At 51.4% G+C, this 16,140-nt stretch overlaps 1 protein-coding gene across 2 annotated transcripts; it reads left to right on the top strand.

Annotated features, from left to right (window-relative positions):
- The first annotated feature begins 689 nt into the window (after positions 1 to 689).
- Positions 690 to 8,392, top strand: NLE1 (notchless homolog 1 (Drosophila)). 2 transcript variants are annotated; one of them, XM_014953066.1, is made up of 12 exons: positions 690 to 721; positions 1,044 to 1,187; positions 1,275 to 1,492; positions 1,579 to 1,658; positions 1,941 to 2,017; positions 3,355 to 3,452; positions 4,854 to 5,046; positions 5,503 to 5,638; positions 6,015 to 6,061; positions 6,205 to 6,407; positions 7,344 to 7,503; positions 7,591 to 7,665. In XM_014953066.1, exons 1-12 carry the CDS (start codon positions 713 to 715, stop codon positions 7,663 to 7,665), a joined length of 1,440 nt encoding a protein of 479 aa, XP_014808552.1. In that variant the 5' UTR covers positions 690 to 712. The 2 variants fall into 2 exon arrangements, with proteins under 2 accessions (XP_014808552.1, XP_014808553.1); XM_014953067.1 differs by lacking the exon at positions 690 to 721 and adding an exon at positions 8,131 to 8,392 and having other exon boundaries at positions 815 to 1,187; positions 7,591 to 7,661.
- Positions 8,393 to 16,140: the final 7,748 nt, after the last annotated feature.

The following is a 16,140-nucleotide window of genomic DNA, read 5'->3' as shown; positions in this document are numbered from 1 at the left end:
TGGAGCTGCGTATACACACTTCAATCCTCTTCTGTGTGTGAAAGCTCAACTATCCCCCCTTCTGTGTGCAATGCTTATTTGTTTTGCCTTGGCAGGGACCCAGCTGAGGGTGTTTGGGGATGACAGGCCCCGGGTTTGGGTACAAGTGTTGCTCAGGGCTGTGTTTCCCTCAGCTGATCTTGATCAGACACAAAGACCTGAAGTGCTGTTAAAGTTCTTTAAAAAAAGAAGAAGGGAGAAGGCCCTGCCAGGGCTCCACCTTGATCACGGGACCTCCCTCTGCTCTCTGAGAAGAAAAGTGTCTAGATTTGATGGAGTGTTGATCTCTGGGGTTATGGATGTCTGATGCTCACAGTCCCCGTGCTTCTCCCTTCACCCCGGAGGGTTTGTACACAGGGCCAGCTGCAGCCCTGGCTCAGTTTTTTATTAGAATTGGATATTTGGGGTAATTTGTCCTGTTTTTTCTGCTTTTTATTTTGGAAATACGATAAAAATCACTGGGGTGGTCACCGCGGTAAATGCCCAGGAGCGGCCCCGGCGCCCACTGCCTCCTGCTACCCCGGGGGCGGAACGCGTCCACCGCGGCCTCGAACCCGTGTCCTCCGGGGCGCGGCGCTGTCCCCACCGCCGGCCACGAGGGAGCAGCAGCGCGGCGCTGAGCGCCTCCCGCCGCCGAGGGGCCGCTTCCGGCCCACGTGGGTCGCGCGGGCACATGGCCGCGGTGAGCGGGGCCGGGGCTGCCGGAGGGGACCGGGGCTGGGAGCGATGGGGGACACCGGGACCGCGGGGGGCGGATGGGGAGGAGCGATGCGTGGGGGTATCGAGGGGCTCCAGGGCCTCCTGTCCCCCTCTAGGGTTCCCCTTGGGCTCCTGCTGTCCCCGTCCCGCGTGGGGACCCGGTCGGGTGTTTCTCCCTCCCACGGGGTCTACGCGTTCCCCCGTAGCGGCTCCTTCTCCCGCAACTTCTCGTAGCCCGGGTGGGGGCTGCGGGGCTGTTCCCCGTCCCCGGTGCGGCCCCCGCCCCTGAGCCCCTTGTCCCGCAGACCATGTCGCCGGACGAGGACGTGCAGCGGCTCCTGATCCAGTTCCGGGACGAGGCGGGGGAGTCCCTGGGCTCCCCCTTCGACGTCCCGGTCACCATCACCCCGGACAAGCTGCAGCTGGTCTGCAACGCCCTCCTGCAGAAGGTGAGACCACCCCCCCATCCCCTTCCGAGCTCCCCCGGCACCCCCCGAGCCCACCCCACGCTACCCCTCCTGCCCTTCCTCCCCCAGGATGAGCCGGTACCTCTGGCCTTCTTCGTCCATGATGCCGAGATCGTGGCGTCGCTGGAGAAGACCCTGGCGGGGCAGAGCGTGGAGACGGAGAAGGTCCTGGACATCATCTACCAGCCGCAGGCGGTGTTCAGGGTGCGGGCGGTGACCCGCTGCACCAGCTCCCTGGAAGGACACACCGAGGCCGTCATCTCCGTGGCCTTCAGCCCCACGGGAAAGTACGAGGGTCTGGCTGTGGGTGGGGGGCTTGGCGGTGGCCGCTGTCATCCCCCCTGTGCTCAGCTGGGCTCTTCTCCTCTCCCAGGTACCTGGCGAGCGGCTCTGGAGACACCACCGTCCGCTTCTGGGACCTCAGCACGGAGACGCCACAGTTCACGGCCAAAGGTGGGTGCGGGGGTGTCCTGGGAGGGCAACTCCTGAACCCCCTCCCTCGGGAACCCCTTCCCTGCTCTGGGGAACAGGCTGGGACTGCGGCTCAGGGAGGGAGCAGCTCTCTTTTGCCAATGAAGCGGAGGAAGAGGGTCTGGCCCAGGCGGGTTCCCTCCATCTCCGGTCCTGCCTCGGAGCGGCTGCATGCTGGGACACCGGGGACAGTCACGGCTCTCTGCTCACACGTAGGGACAGTCACGGCTTTCCGCTCACACCTGCTCCTGCTCTCTCTGCCAGGTCACCGGCACTGGGTGCTCAGCATCGCCTGGTCGCCCGATGGCAAGAAGCTGGCTTCGGGCTGCAAGAACAGCCAGGTATGTGTTGGCTCCTTCCGTGTGGGGCCAGGTGAGGTCTGGGGGAGTGTGGAGACCCTGTTTTTGAACCACAGTGAAGCCTGCTAAAGGGGCTTTGGGGCATTAGGGCAAAGACTTGTTTTTTAATGGGGTGCATCTGGTTGTTCTGAGCAGATTCCCGGTCCCTGGAGGAGATTCTCGTGTGGATGCATGGCAGTAGTTACGAGTGGTGTCTCTGAACTCTGAGCCGGGCAGGGCTCTGCCTTTGTCACCTTTGCAGATCTCTTGCTGCTGGGCCTTGCTCTCCTGTGGCAGATGCTTTTTGCTCCGCGCAGGAAAGAGTCCAGGCTTTGGCTGTGGTCCAGGCTTTGGCAGACGGCTCGGTGACGAGGGAGGTGTCTGGAGCGAGAAGGGGTATCGCCCGGCCAAGCCAGGGCTGCTGTTCGCATGACCCAGCCGTGCAGCAGCCCGTTCCACAGTGCTCCCGCTCAGACACAGCCAAATTCCCTCTCACAGGAATGCGAAGGAGGCCCTGCCCTGGCTGTGGGGCAAAATGTGTGCACAGAAACGGCCGGGGAAGCAAGAGCAGTCGCGGGCAATTAGAAGCGAGTCAGTAACGCTGAGCTGCAGAGGGGCAGTCGCTCGATCTGACCTTCGAGCAGTCTTGGGAGCAAGGAGAGCAGCCCTGGAGCTGCCAGGGGCTGCTGTCCCGCGCTTGGATTCTGGGTGGCCAGTCCTTTGGGCTGCTTTGATACCAGCCCCAGGGACGTGGGCCAGGCCAGGGTGGCTCTGCCCTGGTTTGGAGACGTTCTTGGCTTTAATCTAACCCAGGGAGCTGCTTGTCCTCCGTTTCCCTGTTTCTCCCGGGTTCTTAAGTAGCGGATGACTAATGCCTTGGCTCCTTGGATGAACATTTATGTAGAGAGCGAAAAAACAAGAGAAAACCAGCATGTGTCCCACCCACAGAATCCGATAATAAGTAGCATTTAGCGTGCTCTGGCTTTCATCGCGCTCTGTAAACATTCACTAACTCTCTGGCGCAGGATGTCAAAGGCTCAGGCTGGCTTTTTAGGGACCTGGGTTGGTTTTGCGTTGAGGCAGATATTTTTGTAGCAGCAGCGTTTTAGGCAAGAGAGGAGGGCGATCGGGTCTCATGCTTCGAGATGTCAGCTGATTGCTGCAGGGATCTGGAAAGGCATCCAGCCCTCCTGCTCCCCCCTCCCTCTCCGCTCCCTTCTTCTGCCAATGTAAATGCGACCCCAAGGACACCTATCCTTTCTAAACGGAGCCCGAACATTCCTGGGATTCACATGATGTGTGTGGCCTGACGCGACCCTCTTGCTTCCTCTCTTGGGCAGATATTTCTCTGGGACCCAGCCACGGGCAATCAGATCGGCCGGGTGCTCTCTGGCCACTCCAAATGGATCACGTGTCTGTGCTGGGAGCCGCTCCACATGTAAGTGAAGGGCCAGCCCAGCCCTTCCCCTTTACTTGGATGGAAAAGAGCAGCCTGACCTGAAGGGCACTGCTCCTGTTTGCCTTTCTCCTGTTACGGGGCGCAGAGGGGGTGCCTGCAGGTGAACGGCCCCCACGTGAGCCAGGAAAAAGACTTCCAGCTCAGAGCCAGGAGTCCCAGCTGCTGCTCCCCGTCCCTGTGAGGGCGCTGGGGATGTCGCTGCCAGGCTGTGCCTCTTTTCCTCTGTATAAAGACATAACCTGCCTGAGGAAAACGATGTTTTCATGATGTTGGAGAAACATTTGATATGCTCCTCCTCAGCGTGCTGAGCTGGGAGCAGGAAGGCTGGCCCTCGTGGTGTCTGAGCTCTGCAGAGCGCTCCCGTTCTGCTCTCCTGCGTCCTGGTTGCCTCTCTCGTCCTGTTGATTTATCATGAGGGCTGGTTAACTGTGCAATCCCCTTATCCTCATCAGCTAAAGATCTGTCTGGGAGAGGTGGGTGGAGGAGGACAGTTGTAGCCAGTAATCCAAGACATTATAGAAATAAATAAATAAATATAATAAAGAAAAAAGGGCCCTTCAGAGCAGAGCCCTGCAAATTGAATTTGCCAGTAGGAAACTCCAGCTATTTGCAAACAATTAACTGGATTAGCAAAAACTGATTATAAAGGAGGATGAGGAAATGGAGAGGAGGGAGATGACCCTGCCAGGGTTCCACTGCTCTGTCTCCAGCCAGCTGTGCTCACTGCTCAGTTCCTGCACAACAGGAGAGACTGTGCTTTTCCTCACTGCTGCTGCTGCCAGGGACCACTGTCTTTGATGTTGAAACTGTGTTGAGTGATAGACATGTTCTGCAAAGGACAGAAGGCAGCTGCTTCCAGATGTGTTAAATTTGCCTCCCTGAGCCACATGGATGGACGTTGCTGCTTTCATGCTCTGTGTCCATAGGCTGGCATGTTTCCTGCCGGAGACAAAGCATGGCATGGGCAGGGGAGCAAGGCAGACTGATCCCCCTGCCCAGGGCTCTCTCCACCCAGTGCCTTGGGGAGGTGCCGCTTTGTGGTCCCCTCGTTAGCCAGCGGGTTGATGCTGCCTCCTGTGAAAAAAAGGTCATTACCAAGAGCTCAGGTGCCAGATTTACCCAGATTGATGCTTCCAGTGTGCAGCCCAGGGGTCAGTTTGGAAGGAAGTATCTGTCTGCCTCTCCCTCATCTTGTGGGGATCTTGTTCTCCATAGGTCAGCGCTCTGCCCCTGCCCAGGTGCTCTGATTTTAAGATCAAAGACAAAGTTTTCTTTTATTGATGTCTGCACCCTTGAATCCTCTGGGGCTGATGGGGGAAGAGGTCGGTGGAGGAGCTCTGTGCACCGTACAAATGGATTTTATCTTTTTTTTTTCTCCAGAAACCCAGAGTGCCGCTATCTGGCGAGTGCCTCCAAGGATGGCAGCATCCGCATCTGGGACACGCTGATGGGCAGGTGTGACAAAATCCTCACAAGCCACACACAGTCAGTGACATGTGTGAAGTGGGGAGGCGATGGCTTGCTCTACTCTTCCTCCCAGGACAGGACCATCAAAGTCTGGAGGACCCAGGACGTAAGTCGCATGGGCAGCCCTGGGGCTTCTGGTGAAGGGCAGTGTTGTAGCTTTGTCTGCTCTTGTGGCACAGCTTGTGCTCTGGAAGATGGAGGTGCAGTGTGGGTGCTGTATCCTCTTGACCCTACAGAGCCTGTTGCTTAGCACTGTTTGGAAGGGGTAGCTGTTGTGCAATGTTTTTGTCCCTAAAAGTGTAAAGTGGGGCTAAAAGCTGGAAACATTCCTAGGGTGACCTGTGCTGGTGGGTTCCTTGCAAGGTCCCGCAGGAAAGCGGTCCCTGATACTCAGCAGTGTCATTTCTTCCCTGCTGAGCCTGGCTGTGGTCTTGCTTGCCTCTTTGGCAAGAGGGTTTGGAAAGTTTAGGGTTGGTCCCTGCAGTGCAATGGGTCTGGTGGGTCCTGCAGTCTGGCTCTGTCCTTCCCATCCCTCTCTCTAAGTGGGTGCTTTTGTTTCCAGGGGGTCCTGTGCCGCACCTTGCAGGGCCACGCTCACTGGGTGAACACCATGGCCCTTAGCACTGACTACGTTCTCCGCACCGGTGCCTTCGAACCTGCTGAAGCCACCATCAACCCACAGGATGTGAGCGGCTCCTGTAAGTGCAGCACCTGCCTTGTAGGCTGGGCGAGGCGGTGGGGAGGGTAGCGAGGAGACCTGATGTCCCTTCTTATTAATGTCATGAGCCAAAGCAATCTTGAGAGCTGAAAGCAGGTCCTGCGCTGGTGTTGGTCATGCTGGCAGCCATCGTCTTCTGTGTCAATGCACAGGGTCAAACAGTCTGGGGGATGGGAAGGCCACCCTGTTTTCAAGGGCTTTTGCTCCCAGTATTGCCTTGGCAAAGAGAAAGTGCTGAGCAGTCACAAATGGCATCTGCTTGGCCCGTTGGAATTGGCATCACGGGGTTATAAAGTTTCTTTTCACCTCAGGATTGCACGTCTCTCATTCTTCCCCTCTCCCTTCCCCTCTCTTAGTGGCAGAACTGAAGGACAGGGCACAGCAGAGGTATGACCAAGTCAGGGTAAGTCCCTTTTGTCATTTCTAGTTCTATTACTGGTGGAAACAGTAAACATGGACAGTTGGCTGTTGACCCCAACACTGGTGTGCTTCCAAGTTCTCCACACCTGGCTTGTACAAGACTTGTCTCTTTCTTCCCTTTCTCAGGGCAAGGAACCAGAAAGGCTCGTCTCGGGCTCAGATGATTTCACGCTGTTTCTTTGGAGACCAGCAGAAGACAAGAAGCCACTGGAGAGAATGACGGGCCACCAAGCATTGATTAACCAAGTCCTCTTCTCGCCAGACACCCGGCTAATAGCTAGTGCTTCCTTTGACAAGTCCATAAAGCTCTGGGATGGTAGGACAGGAAAGTGAGTTGGTTTGTTGTGTTACAGAGGGTGCTTGTATGGTCTCTGTGTGTAATGCACAGGTTACGCCAAGATGGGCCCCAGTGTCATTGCCAGGAACTCCCTGGTGGGTTTGGCATCTCTGTAGCCTGAACTCATGCAAAGTCATTCTGCTGTCTCTGTCTCTCTCTGCTCTTGAGAAGTCCCTTGTCTGGCTCTTCTTGTGTTATGGGGTCTGTGCTTGGCCAAGGGTGTGCAAGTCCACTGTCACCCAGCCACCGCACTGCCTGGCACCCGTGTGGCACACGCTGCCTGCTGCAGGGTGGGTTCTTCAGGGCAGGCGCAGCCGCGGTGGGATGGGACGTTCCACTCGGCTGCCCTCCTGAAGACGTGTGCGTTGCACGCTGCAAACTGACCCAGTTTAAATGGTTGCTGTGCCAGGGAACAGCTTGTTCTGGACGATGCAAATTCCTGTAATTACAAATGGTGCTGTTGGTGTTTGGATGCTCCTGTAGTCCAGCTTTTAACCTTCTGCTGGAGGGTTGGTGAAGTCCTTCCCTTGTTTTGCCTTTGTACTGATGAGCTTGGGTTCATGTCAGTAATTGTAACAGTCCTTCTAAAGCCAGGCTCCTCAGCCAGAGAGAAGACTTATCTCTGTGGTGAGGCTATAGTGTTGCCTGCTGGATAAGGGTTTCTTGGCAGAGGAGTTGAGATGAAGAGCTGTCTGTCCTCTAGAAGGCTCTGAGCCCATCTGGGAGGATTTTTAGACTGAACCACCTATGGACTCTGTATAGCAGTTGACTGCCTTGTGCGTGCTGGCTTGGGGTGTGCTGGGCATCCTGTGACCGTGCTTGCTTGGTCACAGGTGGAGAAGAAACATGAAGGCTGGGCAAGGGCAGGTTTGGAACAAACCCAGCTGCCTGCTCCTCTAACAGCTTCTTTCTGCCTCCTCCACACCAGATACCTGACGTCGCTGAGAGGACACGTCTCGGCTGTGTATCAGATCGCCTGGTCAGCCGACAGCCGCTTGCTGGTGAGCGGGAGCAGTGACAGCACGCTGAAGGTCTGGGATGCCAAGACAAAGAAACTGGCCATCGACCTCCCCGGCCATGCAGACGAGGTGAGGTGTCTCGTTGAGCCGAGGTGTTTGAGAAAAGCAGGAATGACTCCTCCCAGTAGAGATAACTGTGTCTTTCCCTAATACTAGGTGTATGCAACAGATTGGAGCCCGGACGGACAGAGGGTAGCGAGTGGAGGGAAGGATAAGTGTTTGCGGATGTAAGTAACCTGTTGTCTGTCCATAGAAGATGTTGCAGCTGCCCCATGTGTCCTTCAGAGCTGCAGTCTCCTCACAGAGACCTGCACAGTTAGGGTATGATCTGTCCTTGCAGACAGGACAGTGCTGGGCCAAATTCCAGCCTGGAGACCTGACCTCCCTCTGGGCAGGAACTGCTGCTGTCCCCTGGGAGATGTCTAGAAAGCAGATTCTCTCCAACTGAGCAGTCAGTGGTGAAATTTGACTCAGACATTTTGGCTCCTGGAGAGGGGAAGGAACAGTTGCACCAGTCGGTCAGACCCTTCCTTTCTCACTGTCTCCCAGTTATGCAGACAGACAAATTCCTGTGAGCTGGTTGCCATTTGACTACAGCTGATGAAGGAACTTGGTCCCCAGGCCCCCGCTGTGCTGCCCTCATAGGGTACGTGCTGGGTTGGACCACGGGGACGCAGCAGCTCTTTCCATTTGCAGATGGCGTCGATAGGAGCAGTGACATGAAGCCACCAGTCCTGTCCTAAGCTGGCCTGCCCTTACCACAATCTGCCTGGGAGATCTGCGAGGTGATGGACAATGGAGGCTGACTGGAGCACGACTCCCTGTTCCTGTTGGCTGCTCTCCCTCATGGACTCTTTCCTTATATTTATTTAAGGAAATTTTAATTCTAGTTCTTATTAAGAGCTGTGCTTTGCAGGATGATTTCCTCTGAATATTACAGGAGGGATATCTCATCTGCCTCCATCTCAACTGGCTTTTTATTGAAGTTTCAACCTTACAGTAGCCTGCTCCCTCAAAAGGGGCTAGTGGAGGGTGGGGGGCAGCTCATGCCCTTTCTTGCTGTGTGAAGGGAAGAGGCTTTTAGTGGCAAGAGAAAGGGTTGTCCTTCTGTGACCTTCAGGGAGGGAGGAAGGGGAAAATTCAGCACATCATTACGTTGCAGAATTGTGCTCAGCTTCATGCCCTTTCTTGCTGTGTGAAGGGAAGAGGCTTTTAGTGGCAAGAGAAAGGGTTGTCCTTGTGTGACCTTCAGGGAGGGAGGAAGGGGAAAATTCAGCACATCATTACATTGCAGAATTGTGCTCAGCTGCATGCCTGGGACAAAGATCTGCTGAGAATAAGGTCTCGGGGCTTCTCGTTCCAGTAAGGTTTTGCCTTTCTGCTCAGCCCATTTCCCTGTGGGCTGTGAGGAGCATTATCTGATAGTGATCCTCTGCCTGCACAGCAGATAACACGTTCACTCATCCATTCAGGAGGCAACAGGCATGGACTTCAAAGGACTGCTAGAGATGTGCTGAGTTTTCAGGTCTCAATGGCTCTTAGAAATTGGGAAATGAGGCACTTTTGCATCCAGACAGGGGGGGGAGCGCTCGTTTCCCACCCACTGCCAGCTCAGGGGCGAGGAAGGAAGGGGTGGGGATGGGGAAGAATGGAGCAGGGATTTTGGGTGGTGTTTGTCCCTTGCCCTGGATACGTGCTGACAGCAAAGCTGGGACTGTCACAGTACATGGCAAATCTTCCATTGCACAGAGTTGGCTCCTTCTGGAATTTCTCAAGTGCATTTACTTGCCCAGTGGGTGAGAGGGATTCACACTGTCAGTTATATATTTGCAAGCTTGCTTATGAGCCTTTTTATAAGTCAGTTCAGGCTTCCAACAATCATGAGGTTGAATAGACCTGGATTTAGTGTTTATTTCCAGGATGCTTAGGAAACAGTGAAAATCAAGGTGAGATTAATAAGGAATAGAGATTGTATTGTCTGATTTAGTTGCAGCAAGCTAGCATGAAGGCCAAAACATTCCCTGTAGCCCTCATACTGCAGTTGCCACCCAGTAATTACTGCAATTCAGAACAGGAGTTTGGGTCTCAAATGCTTCTCAGCTGCAGAAGATGTATTTTAGGGCTTTATTCCTGCTGGCAGGATTGTTTTGTAGGGTTAATGGTGCAGAATGGCTATTTGCTTGTCTGCAGATGTTCCGGTGAGCAAAAGACTGGAACAAAGGGTTAAATCTTTAATATGACTGAGAGCAAATTGTGGTTGTTAGTGTCTCTGCCAGCCAAGTCAGCAGGCTTCATCTTCATGGGATCTTTTGGGAAGAACTCAATATCCTAGACCTGCTCTTTCGTTAATGTGCTTCCTCCAGCTGGTTCTTGCTGACGGTGAAGGCCATGTTGCGTCCATCTGCATAAACAAAACCTTTCGTAATTCGCTAAGGTAAATGTTGTGGGACAGAGAGTGATTTAAAATTGTAGCTGATAATTCTGCCTCCCTGGACTGCCGTGCCCTTGGGAAGGAGAGGAGCACACATGCAGCTGACGGATCTCTGGTAACAGCCAAGAAGCCTGCCCGTTTCACAAGTTGGTTTTTTTTGGGCCGCCTGTGTGAAAGGAAACAAACCACCCTTGGGAGCTCAGCTCCACTCCCCAGGTTTGACTTGCTGAAAGCAGCAGCTTCTGCAGCTCCTGGTAGTACATTACTCTTTTCAAGGAAAGAAGCATCATTCTCTGCTTCCTCTTCCAAAGCGCTGAACGGGGTCACTGTGCCCTGTTAATCCACGGTGCGTTTTGTGTTATAAGTGGGGATGTATCAGAGCCAGGGAGAGTGATCTTGCCTGTGGGGACTGACTTGGCCATGCGTGTGTGTACGTGTACCTAAAGGTCACTTCCTTGTCCACTGATTTCCAAACTTTCCAAAAGCTATCACTGTGCCCTCTGGCCGTGCTCCTAATCTAGGCAAGCTCCTGCCATCCCTTCAGACTCTGCTTCTGAGATATTAGGCACTGAACAGAGTTTAGTTAAAACCCACCTTCCTAATGCTGGAGCAGAAACCTTATCCAAAGCAAAGGGAGACCTTTTGAAGAAAGACAAGGCCTTGCAACTAAGTTTATGCCAAAATAAGTTTATATTGGCCTTAATCTTTCTGTGACCTGATAGCGGGCAGATTTTGAGCTACACTATGTGATGGGTTGGCACATGGACCAAATCATATTTTCTTATCTAAGCAGTTCTACTATTTTTATCATTCATACAGTACCAGCCTTCACGCATACTAAGTGCTGGCCCCGTTCCAGCTGTATTCCTAAGCAATCCTGTAACACTCCTCCCAGTTTTATTTGAATGCGGCATTTCCCGGGCCTGGCTCTGCAGTCTCCTGCCTGCTCTCAGGCGCTGGGGAAGAGCCGCTGCCCTTCGCTTCAGGGCTGGCTCCTTTTTGGCAGGAGGCAAAGCAAGCAAGCAAGCTGTGATGGTGATGTGAGCTTTAATTAGCTAATTTTTAGAACTGCAGTTGCAGATTTGGGTCGATGGTATTAATGGGGAAGACATTACTTTTTGTTAAAGGATAAATCTAGAAGGTAGGCTGGAGCTTTCTGATTGCTTTTCTGGGAAACCGCATCACTAACCTTACAAAAAACCCACTGAAACAAATGAACTTTTCCAATGCTGTGTGATAGGAATCTCAGAATCTATTCTTGTGTTTCAATTCAGTTTGTCCCGAGTTACTCAAGTGTACCACACAATTTTAGGGCTTTATTCCTGCTGGCAGGATTGTTTTGTAGGGTTAATGGTGCAGTAATGGCTATTTGCTTGTCTGCAGATGTTCCGGTGAGCAAAAGACTGGAACAAAGGGTTAAATCTTTAATATGACTGAGAGCAAATTGTGGTTGTTAGTGTCTCTGCCAGCCAAGTCAGCAGGCTTCATCTTCATGGGATCTTTTGGGAAGAACTCAATATCCTAGACCTGCTCTTTCGTTAATGTGCTTCCTCCAGCTGGTTCTTGCTGACGGTGAAGGCCATGTTGCGTCCATCTGCATAAACAAAACCTTTCGTAATTCGCTAAGGTAAATGTTGTGGGACAGAGAGTGATTTAAAATTGTAGCTGATAATTCTGCCTCCCTGGACTGCCGTGCCCTTGGGAAGGAGAGGAGCACACATGCAGCTGACGGATCTCTGGTAACAGCCAAGAAGCCTGCCCGTTTCACAAGTTGGTTTTTTTTGGGCCGCCTGTGTGAAAGGAAACAAACCACCCTTGGGAGCTCAGCTCCACTCCCCAGGTTTGACTTGCTGAAAGCAGCAGCTTCTGCAGCTCCTGGTAGTACATTACTCTTTTCAAGGAAAGAAGCATCATTCTCTGCTTCCTCTTCCAAAGCGCTGAACGGGGTCACTGTGCCCTGTTAATCCACGGTGCGTTTTGTGTTATAAGTGGGGATGTATCAGAGCCAGGGAGAGTGATCTTGCCTGTGGGGACTGACTTGGCCATGCGTGTGTGTACGTGTACCTAAAGGTCACTTCCTTGTCCACTGATTTCCAAACTTTCCAAAAGCTATCACTGTGCCCTCTGGCCGTGCTCCTAATCTAGGCAAGCTCCTGCCATCCCTTCAGACTCTGCTTCTGAGATATTAGGCACTGAACAGAGTTTAGTTAAAACCCACCTTCCTAATGCTGGAGCAGAAACCTTATCCAAAGCAAAGGGAGACCTTTTGAAGAAAGACAAGGCCTTGCAACTAAGTTTATGCCAAAATAAGTTTATATTGGCCTTAATCTTTCTGTGACCTGATAGCGGGCAGATTTTGAGCTACACTATGTGATGGGTTGGCACATGGACCAAATCATATTTTCTTATCTAAGCAGTTCTACTATTTTTATCATTCATACAGTACCAGCCTTCACGCATACTAAGTGCTGGCCCCGTTCCAGCTGTATTCCTAAGCAATCCTGTAACACTCCTCCCAGTTTTATTTGAATGCGGCATTTCCCGGGCCTGGCTCTGCAGTCTCCTGCCTGCTCTCAGGCGCTGGGGAAGAGCCGCTGCCCTTCGCTTCAGGGCTGGCTCCTTTTTGGCAGGATGCGAAGCAAGCATGCAAGCTGTGATGGTGATGTGAGCTTTAATTAGCTAATTTTTAGAATTGCAGTTGCAGATTTGGGTCGATGGTATTAATGGGGAAGACATTACTTTTTGTTAAAGGATAAATCTAGAAGGTAGGCTGGAGCTTTCTGATTGCTTTTCTGGGAAACCGCATCACTAACCTTACAAAAAACCCACTGAAACAAATGAACTTTTCCAATGCTGTGTGATAGGAATCTCAGAATCTATTCTTGTGTTTCAATTCAGTTTGTCCCGAGTTACTCAAGTGTACCACACAGGTATGCCTATCGCAAGGGTGTTATTTTTTGCTGGTAATATAAGAATAATGTTAAGTATGCCCAGAAACTGTCCTGCGGAGCCCTCTGACACTTTCTCCTTTAAAAGCTGTGATAGCTCAGCTGATGCCACCATTAATTTTGTTACAAATCCTCAATGGAGGACAGTGACAATAAGCACTGGGAAGCATGCCAGTTCTCTGAGAGAGGTTTACCTGGCTCATAAATTCCTGAGTATGATGGAGGGAGACATGGAAGAAGAGAAGAAAATGGTAAGAACACCGAGAGTGAAGTAGATTGTTGGATAGCACTGAGATGAGCACAGATGGTGCCAGACTCCTGCTTTTTTGGGTTGATTTAGAGAAGTAAGGCCTTAGCATCCCAGTAGATTGTTGGATAGCACTGAGATGAGCAGCATAGTGCCAGACTCCTGCCTTTTTGGGTTGATTTAGGGAAGTGAGGCCTTAGCATCCTTATGAAAACTGTTGTTGGCGCTTTGTGTTTTACTTACCCAAGCAGAAGTGCTGGTCAAGCAGTGTATGCCTTGTGTGCCCCAGGTCTTTGGTCACTGGAGCCATACATTCGTGTTCTGCGCGACTCAGCTGATCTCTTGGTCATTTTCCCAGATGAGTAATTTAACTTCCATGTGCCTGTTTATAGCCTGGGGAGAGAGACAAGAAAAATCTTTTGATTAACAGGAAGTAAATAATCTTCATTTATTGTTCTGCATGGACATTAGGAAACCCAGGCATTGTTCAGGTGGTAGGAAGTAAATAATCTTCATTTATTGTTCTGCGTGGACATTGTTCAGGTGCTGTTTCTACCTCAGAAAGGGCTGCATTTTGGTGCTACGGCAGAAAAGGGCCCATTAGCACTTCTGAGGATGAAAGGTGTTATAGAAACTCAGAACAGTGGTGTCTGTATTCTGGGGAGCTGCTACCAGATGAAAGTGTACTTCTGTGTACTCAGACAAGCAACCTGGAAGGTGCTAATTCCTTCCTAGATCCGTTGCTCCTGTGATCATGAGTTCTGGCTCACATCTGAGGGACTAATTTGGCTGAACCAATGTAGTGGAACTGGGAGAGAGCCACAAATCCATCTCCAGTGCTGCCGTTCTGTGTTTTCTTCACTCTAACCTTGTAAATCTGTGGTCCTCGCTGAGCTGTAGGTGGCTGGTGGTCTCTGTCAGTGGGCTGCAGCTCTTGCACAGTGTGATCTTAAAAAGAAACAAACTCAGGACACAATACTGTGTGAGACGTGGTACTAGTGCCCACTGTCCACCTTGCTTTTTGAGTGCACTATTTTATTGTCCTGCCGTGTGGCTCGTCAGAGCAGAGCATCCCTCCAAATGCTGCAGGTCTGCTGCTGCCTGCCAAGTGCTCAATGGTGAATATCTGTGTGTATTCCGTGGGTGAAGGAGGAGCAGCATGAGCCCTATGGGGTTACCCTTCACCATTCCTCCAACATCTCTAGTCATGAGGCTCCCTTTGGGAAAGGCGGGTGAATTCGGTCCGTTTTGTCTCTTTCAGCAGCAAAATCAAGCAAAGGTGCTGTTTGCCAGTAGGTTTATTGCAGTCTGCTGCTGCTGGGAATATTGACACCTAGAAACTCTCCCAGATGCTAATCAAGGACCCAGCTGAAATGAGTGATCTGCGTGCAAATCCCACAGCCCTTCGTCGAGCGGTTTTTCAGACCTTGGCCTTTCCAATCCCGTTGGAATCCCAGTGCGACGGCAGCGTGTTTAGTTATTCTGGTCAAACCTCCCTGCTGCTCCTGACTGTTTTGTCCTTGCTGTGCTGAAACAAACCTGCTCGAGGGCTCCAGCCCCATTACGGGGACAAAAGGACATCAGACATGCCATGAAATGTGTCTCGTTTTTGAAGTGTAATGCAAAATCAGTGGCTTAGAAATTCCTGAAGTGGCTTTCTCTGTTCAAAAGGCATCTTTCTGGATTTTTTTATTATTTTTTTTTTTAGCTTCTCTAAAATGCAGCTTGTGACATTGACTTTGGGGTGAGGATACGCGCTGATGCTGAGAAGATTAATACTGAATGTGAGAATCAGTGGATGGCAATAAACAGCCAATTCTCAGGGAAATTATTTTCTGAATCAGAATATTTAACACATTGAGACTTGTGGGCTTTTTCCTGCTTTTAAAGGGGCACTGTGAATGCACACTAGAAAGCGTCTGTGTTACTACCAACTCCTTAATTTATGATTAACTTGGAATATTTTTACATCTCATTCATTCCTTCCATGGGGGTGTTCTGAGCTGCTGAAATTACTTGGTCAGCTTCACTTTCTCTGGTTTGTTTGTAAGGTTAGTGCCATGAATGGATTTTGGATGGGGACTCAGATCTTCAGAAAATAAAGACAGGATTCAGTCTCGAGGAGTTTTAAGCCCTTTGGTTCTCTTTGGCATAAAAGAGATGTCTTAGGATTCTTTTGATGCCTCGGGATTCTTCTGATACATCCATATAATGTCTAGAGCTTAAAGCTTCCCTTATAAAGCTGTCAATGTTACCTTAAGTATCTCTTGCTGTGCATTTTTTTTTTTTGTCCAGGTGTGTTGTCTTTGGACAAGTCTTTAGCTAAGGAAGTTTTGACATGGCACACAGCTCCAGTGGCGCTTGGTTGTGAGTGCCAGAAAGCAAAGGGAGGTAAGTGAAGAATAGGGAGAGGACCAAAGGCATAACACTCTGCTCAGTCTCTATTTTGGTCTAGCAGTGCTGAAATACCACATGAGAGAAGGTGCAGCACAGATATGTGGGGTCCTAGCTCTGCCCTACGTGATCCTGATGTGCATCTTGTGTCCACTATGACTTCAGTGGAGGGTAAATCCCTGCTGCTGCGGTGTCGGAGTGCCGAGGGCATCTGGGGCAGACAGGGATATGGAGGAGACCTGAAACTGCTCCAGGATGCAGAGGTGGTGTGACAGAGAACACAGAGGGAAGGGGAGGAGAGCAGTGAGGAATGGAAAGCAAAGGAAAGGAGCGTAATTATGTAGCTCTGGAGGTGAAGGTCAAAGGCTCCATGTGACTGGTGTGCAGTGGCTGGTTGGTTTTTTTTAAATGTTTGTACTTGTTGCTGTAAACAGTCCCAGGCTGATCTAAAAGTGCTGGGAGGCAGAGGCTGTAAATTAAAGAGGTTATTCTCCGTATAGAGAGAGCGAACAACTTGAAGTGTCTTTGGCTTAGGGCATTTTGCATGCTTGTTCCTCCATTGCTTCTCCATTCATTTTAAGTTCCTTGTATTAGGTCTGACGTAGAGACGTGGTTATTAATGGAGCAGGGACAGCGCTAAGAGTGTGCAAGCCTAGAGGTGTTGGGTAAGCTGTACCACTGCACTG

This window comes from Calidris pugnax, unplaced genomic scaffold, assembly GCF_001431845.1.
Source record: "Calidris pugnax isolate Ruff unplaced genomic scaffold, ASM143184v1 scaffold133, whole genome shotgun sequence".
In the NCBI taxonomy this organism is placed as follows: Eukaryota; Metazoa; Chordata; class Aves; order Charadriiformes; family Scolopacidae; genus Calidris; species Calidris pugnax.
This window is presented reverse-complemented; position numbering and strand designations above follow the sequence as displayed.

Excerpts from the sequence above, each read along its gene's own strand:
- NLE1 (XM_014953066.1), top strand. Across the intron at positions 1,493-1,578 it reads GCCTTCAGCCCCACGGGAAA|GTACCTGGCGAGCGGCTCTG; the intron begins GTACGAGGGTCT and ends CTCCTCTCCCAG. Across the intron at positions 3,453-4,853 it reads TGCTGGGAGCCGCTCCACAT|AAACCCAGAGTGCCGCTATC; the intron begins GTAAGTGAAGGG and ends TTTTTTCTCCAG.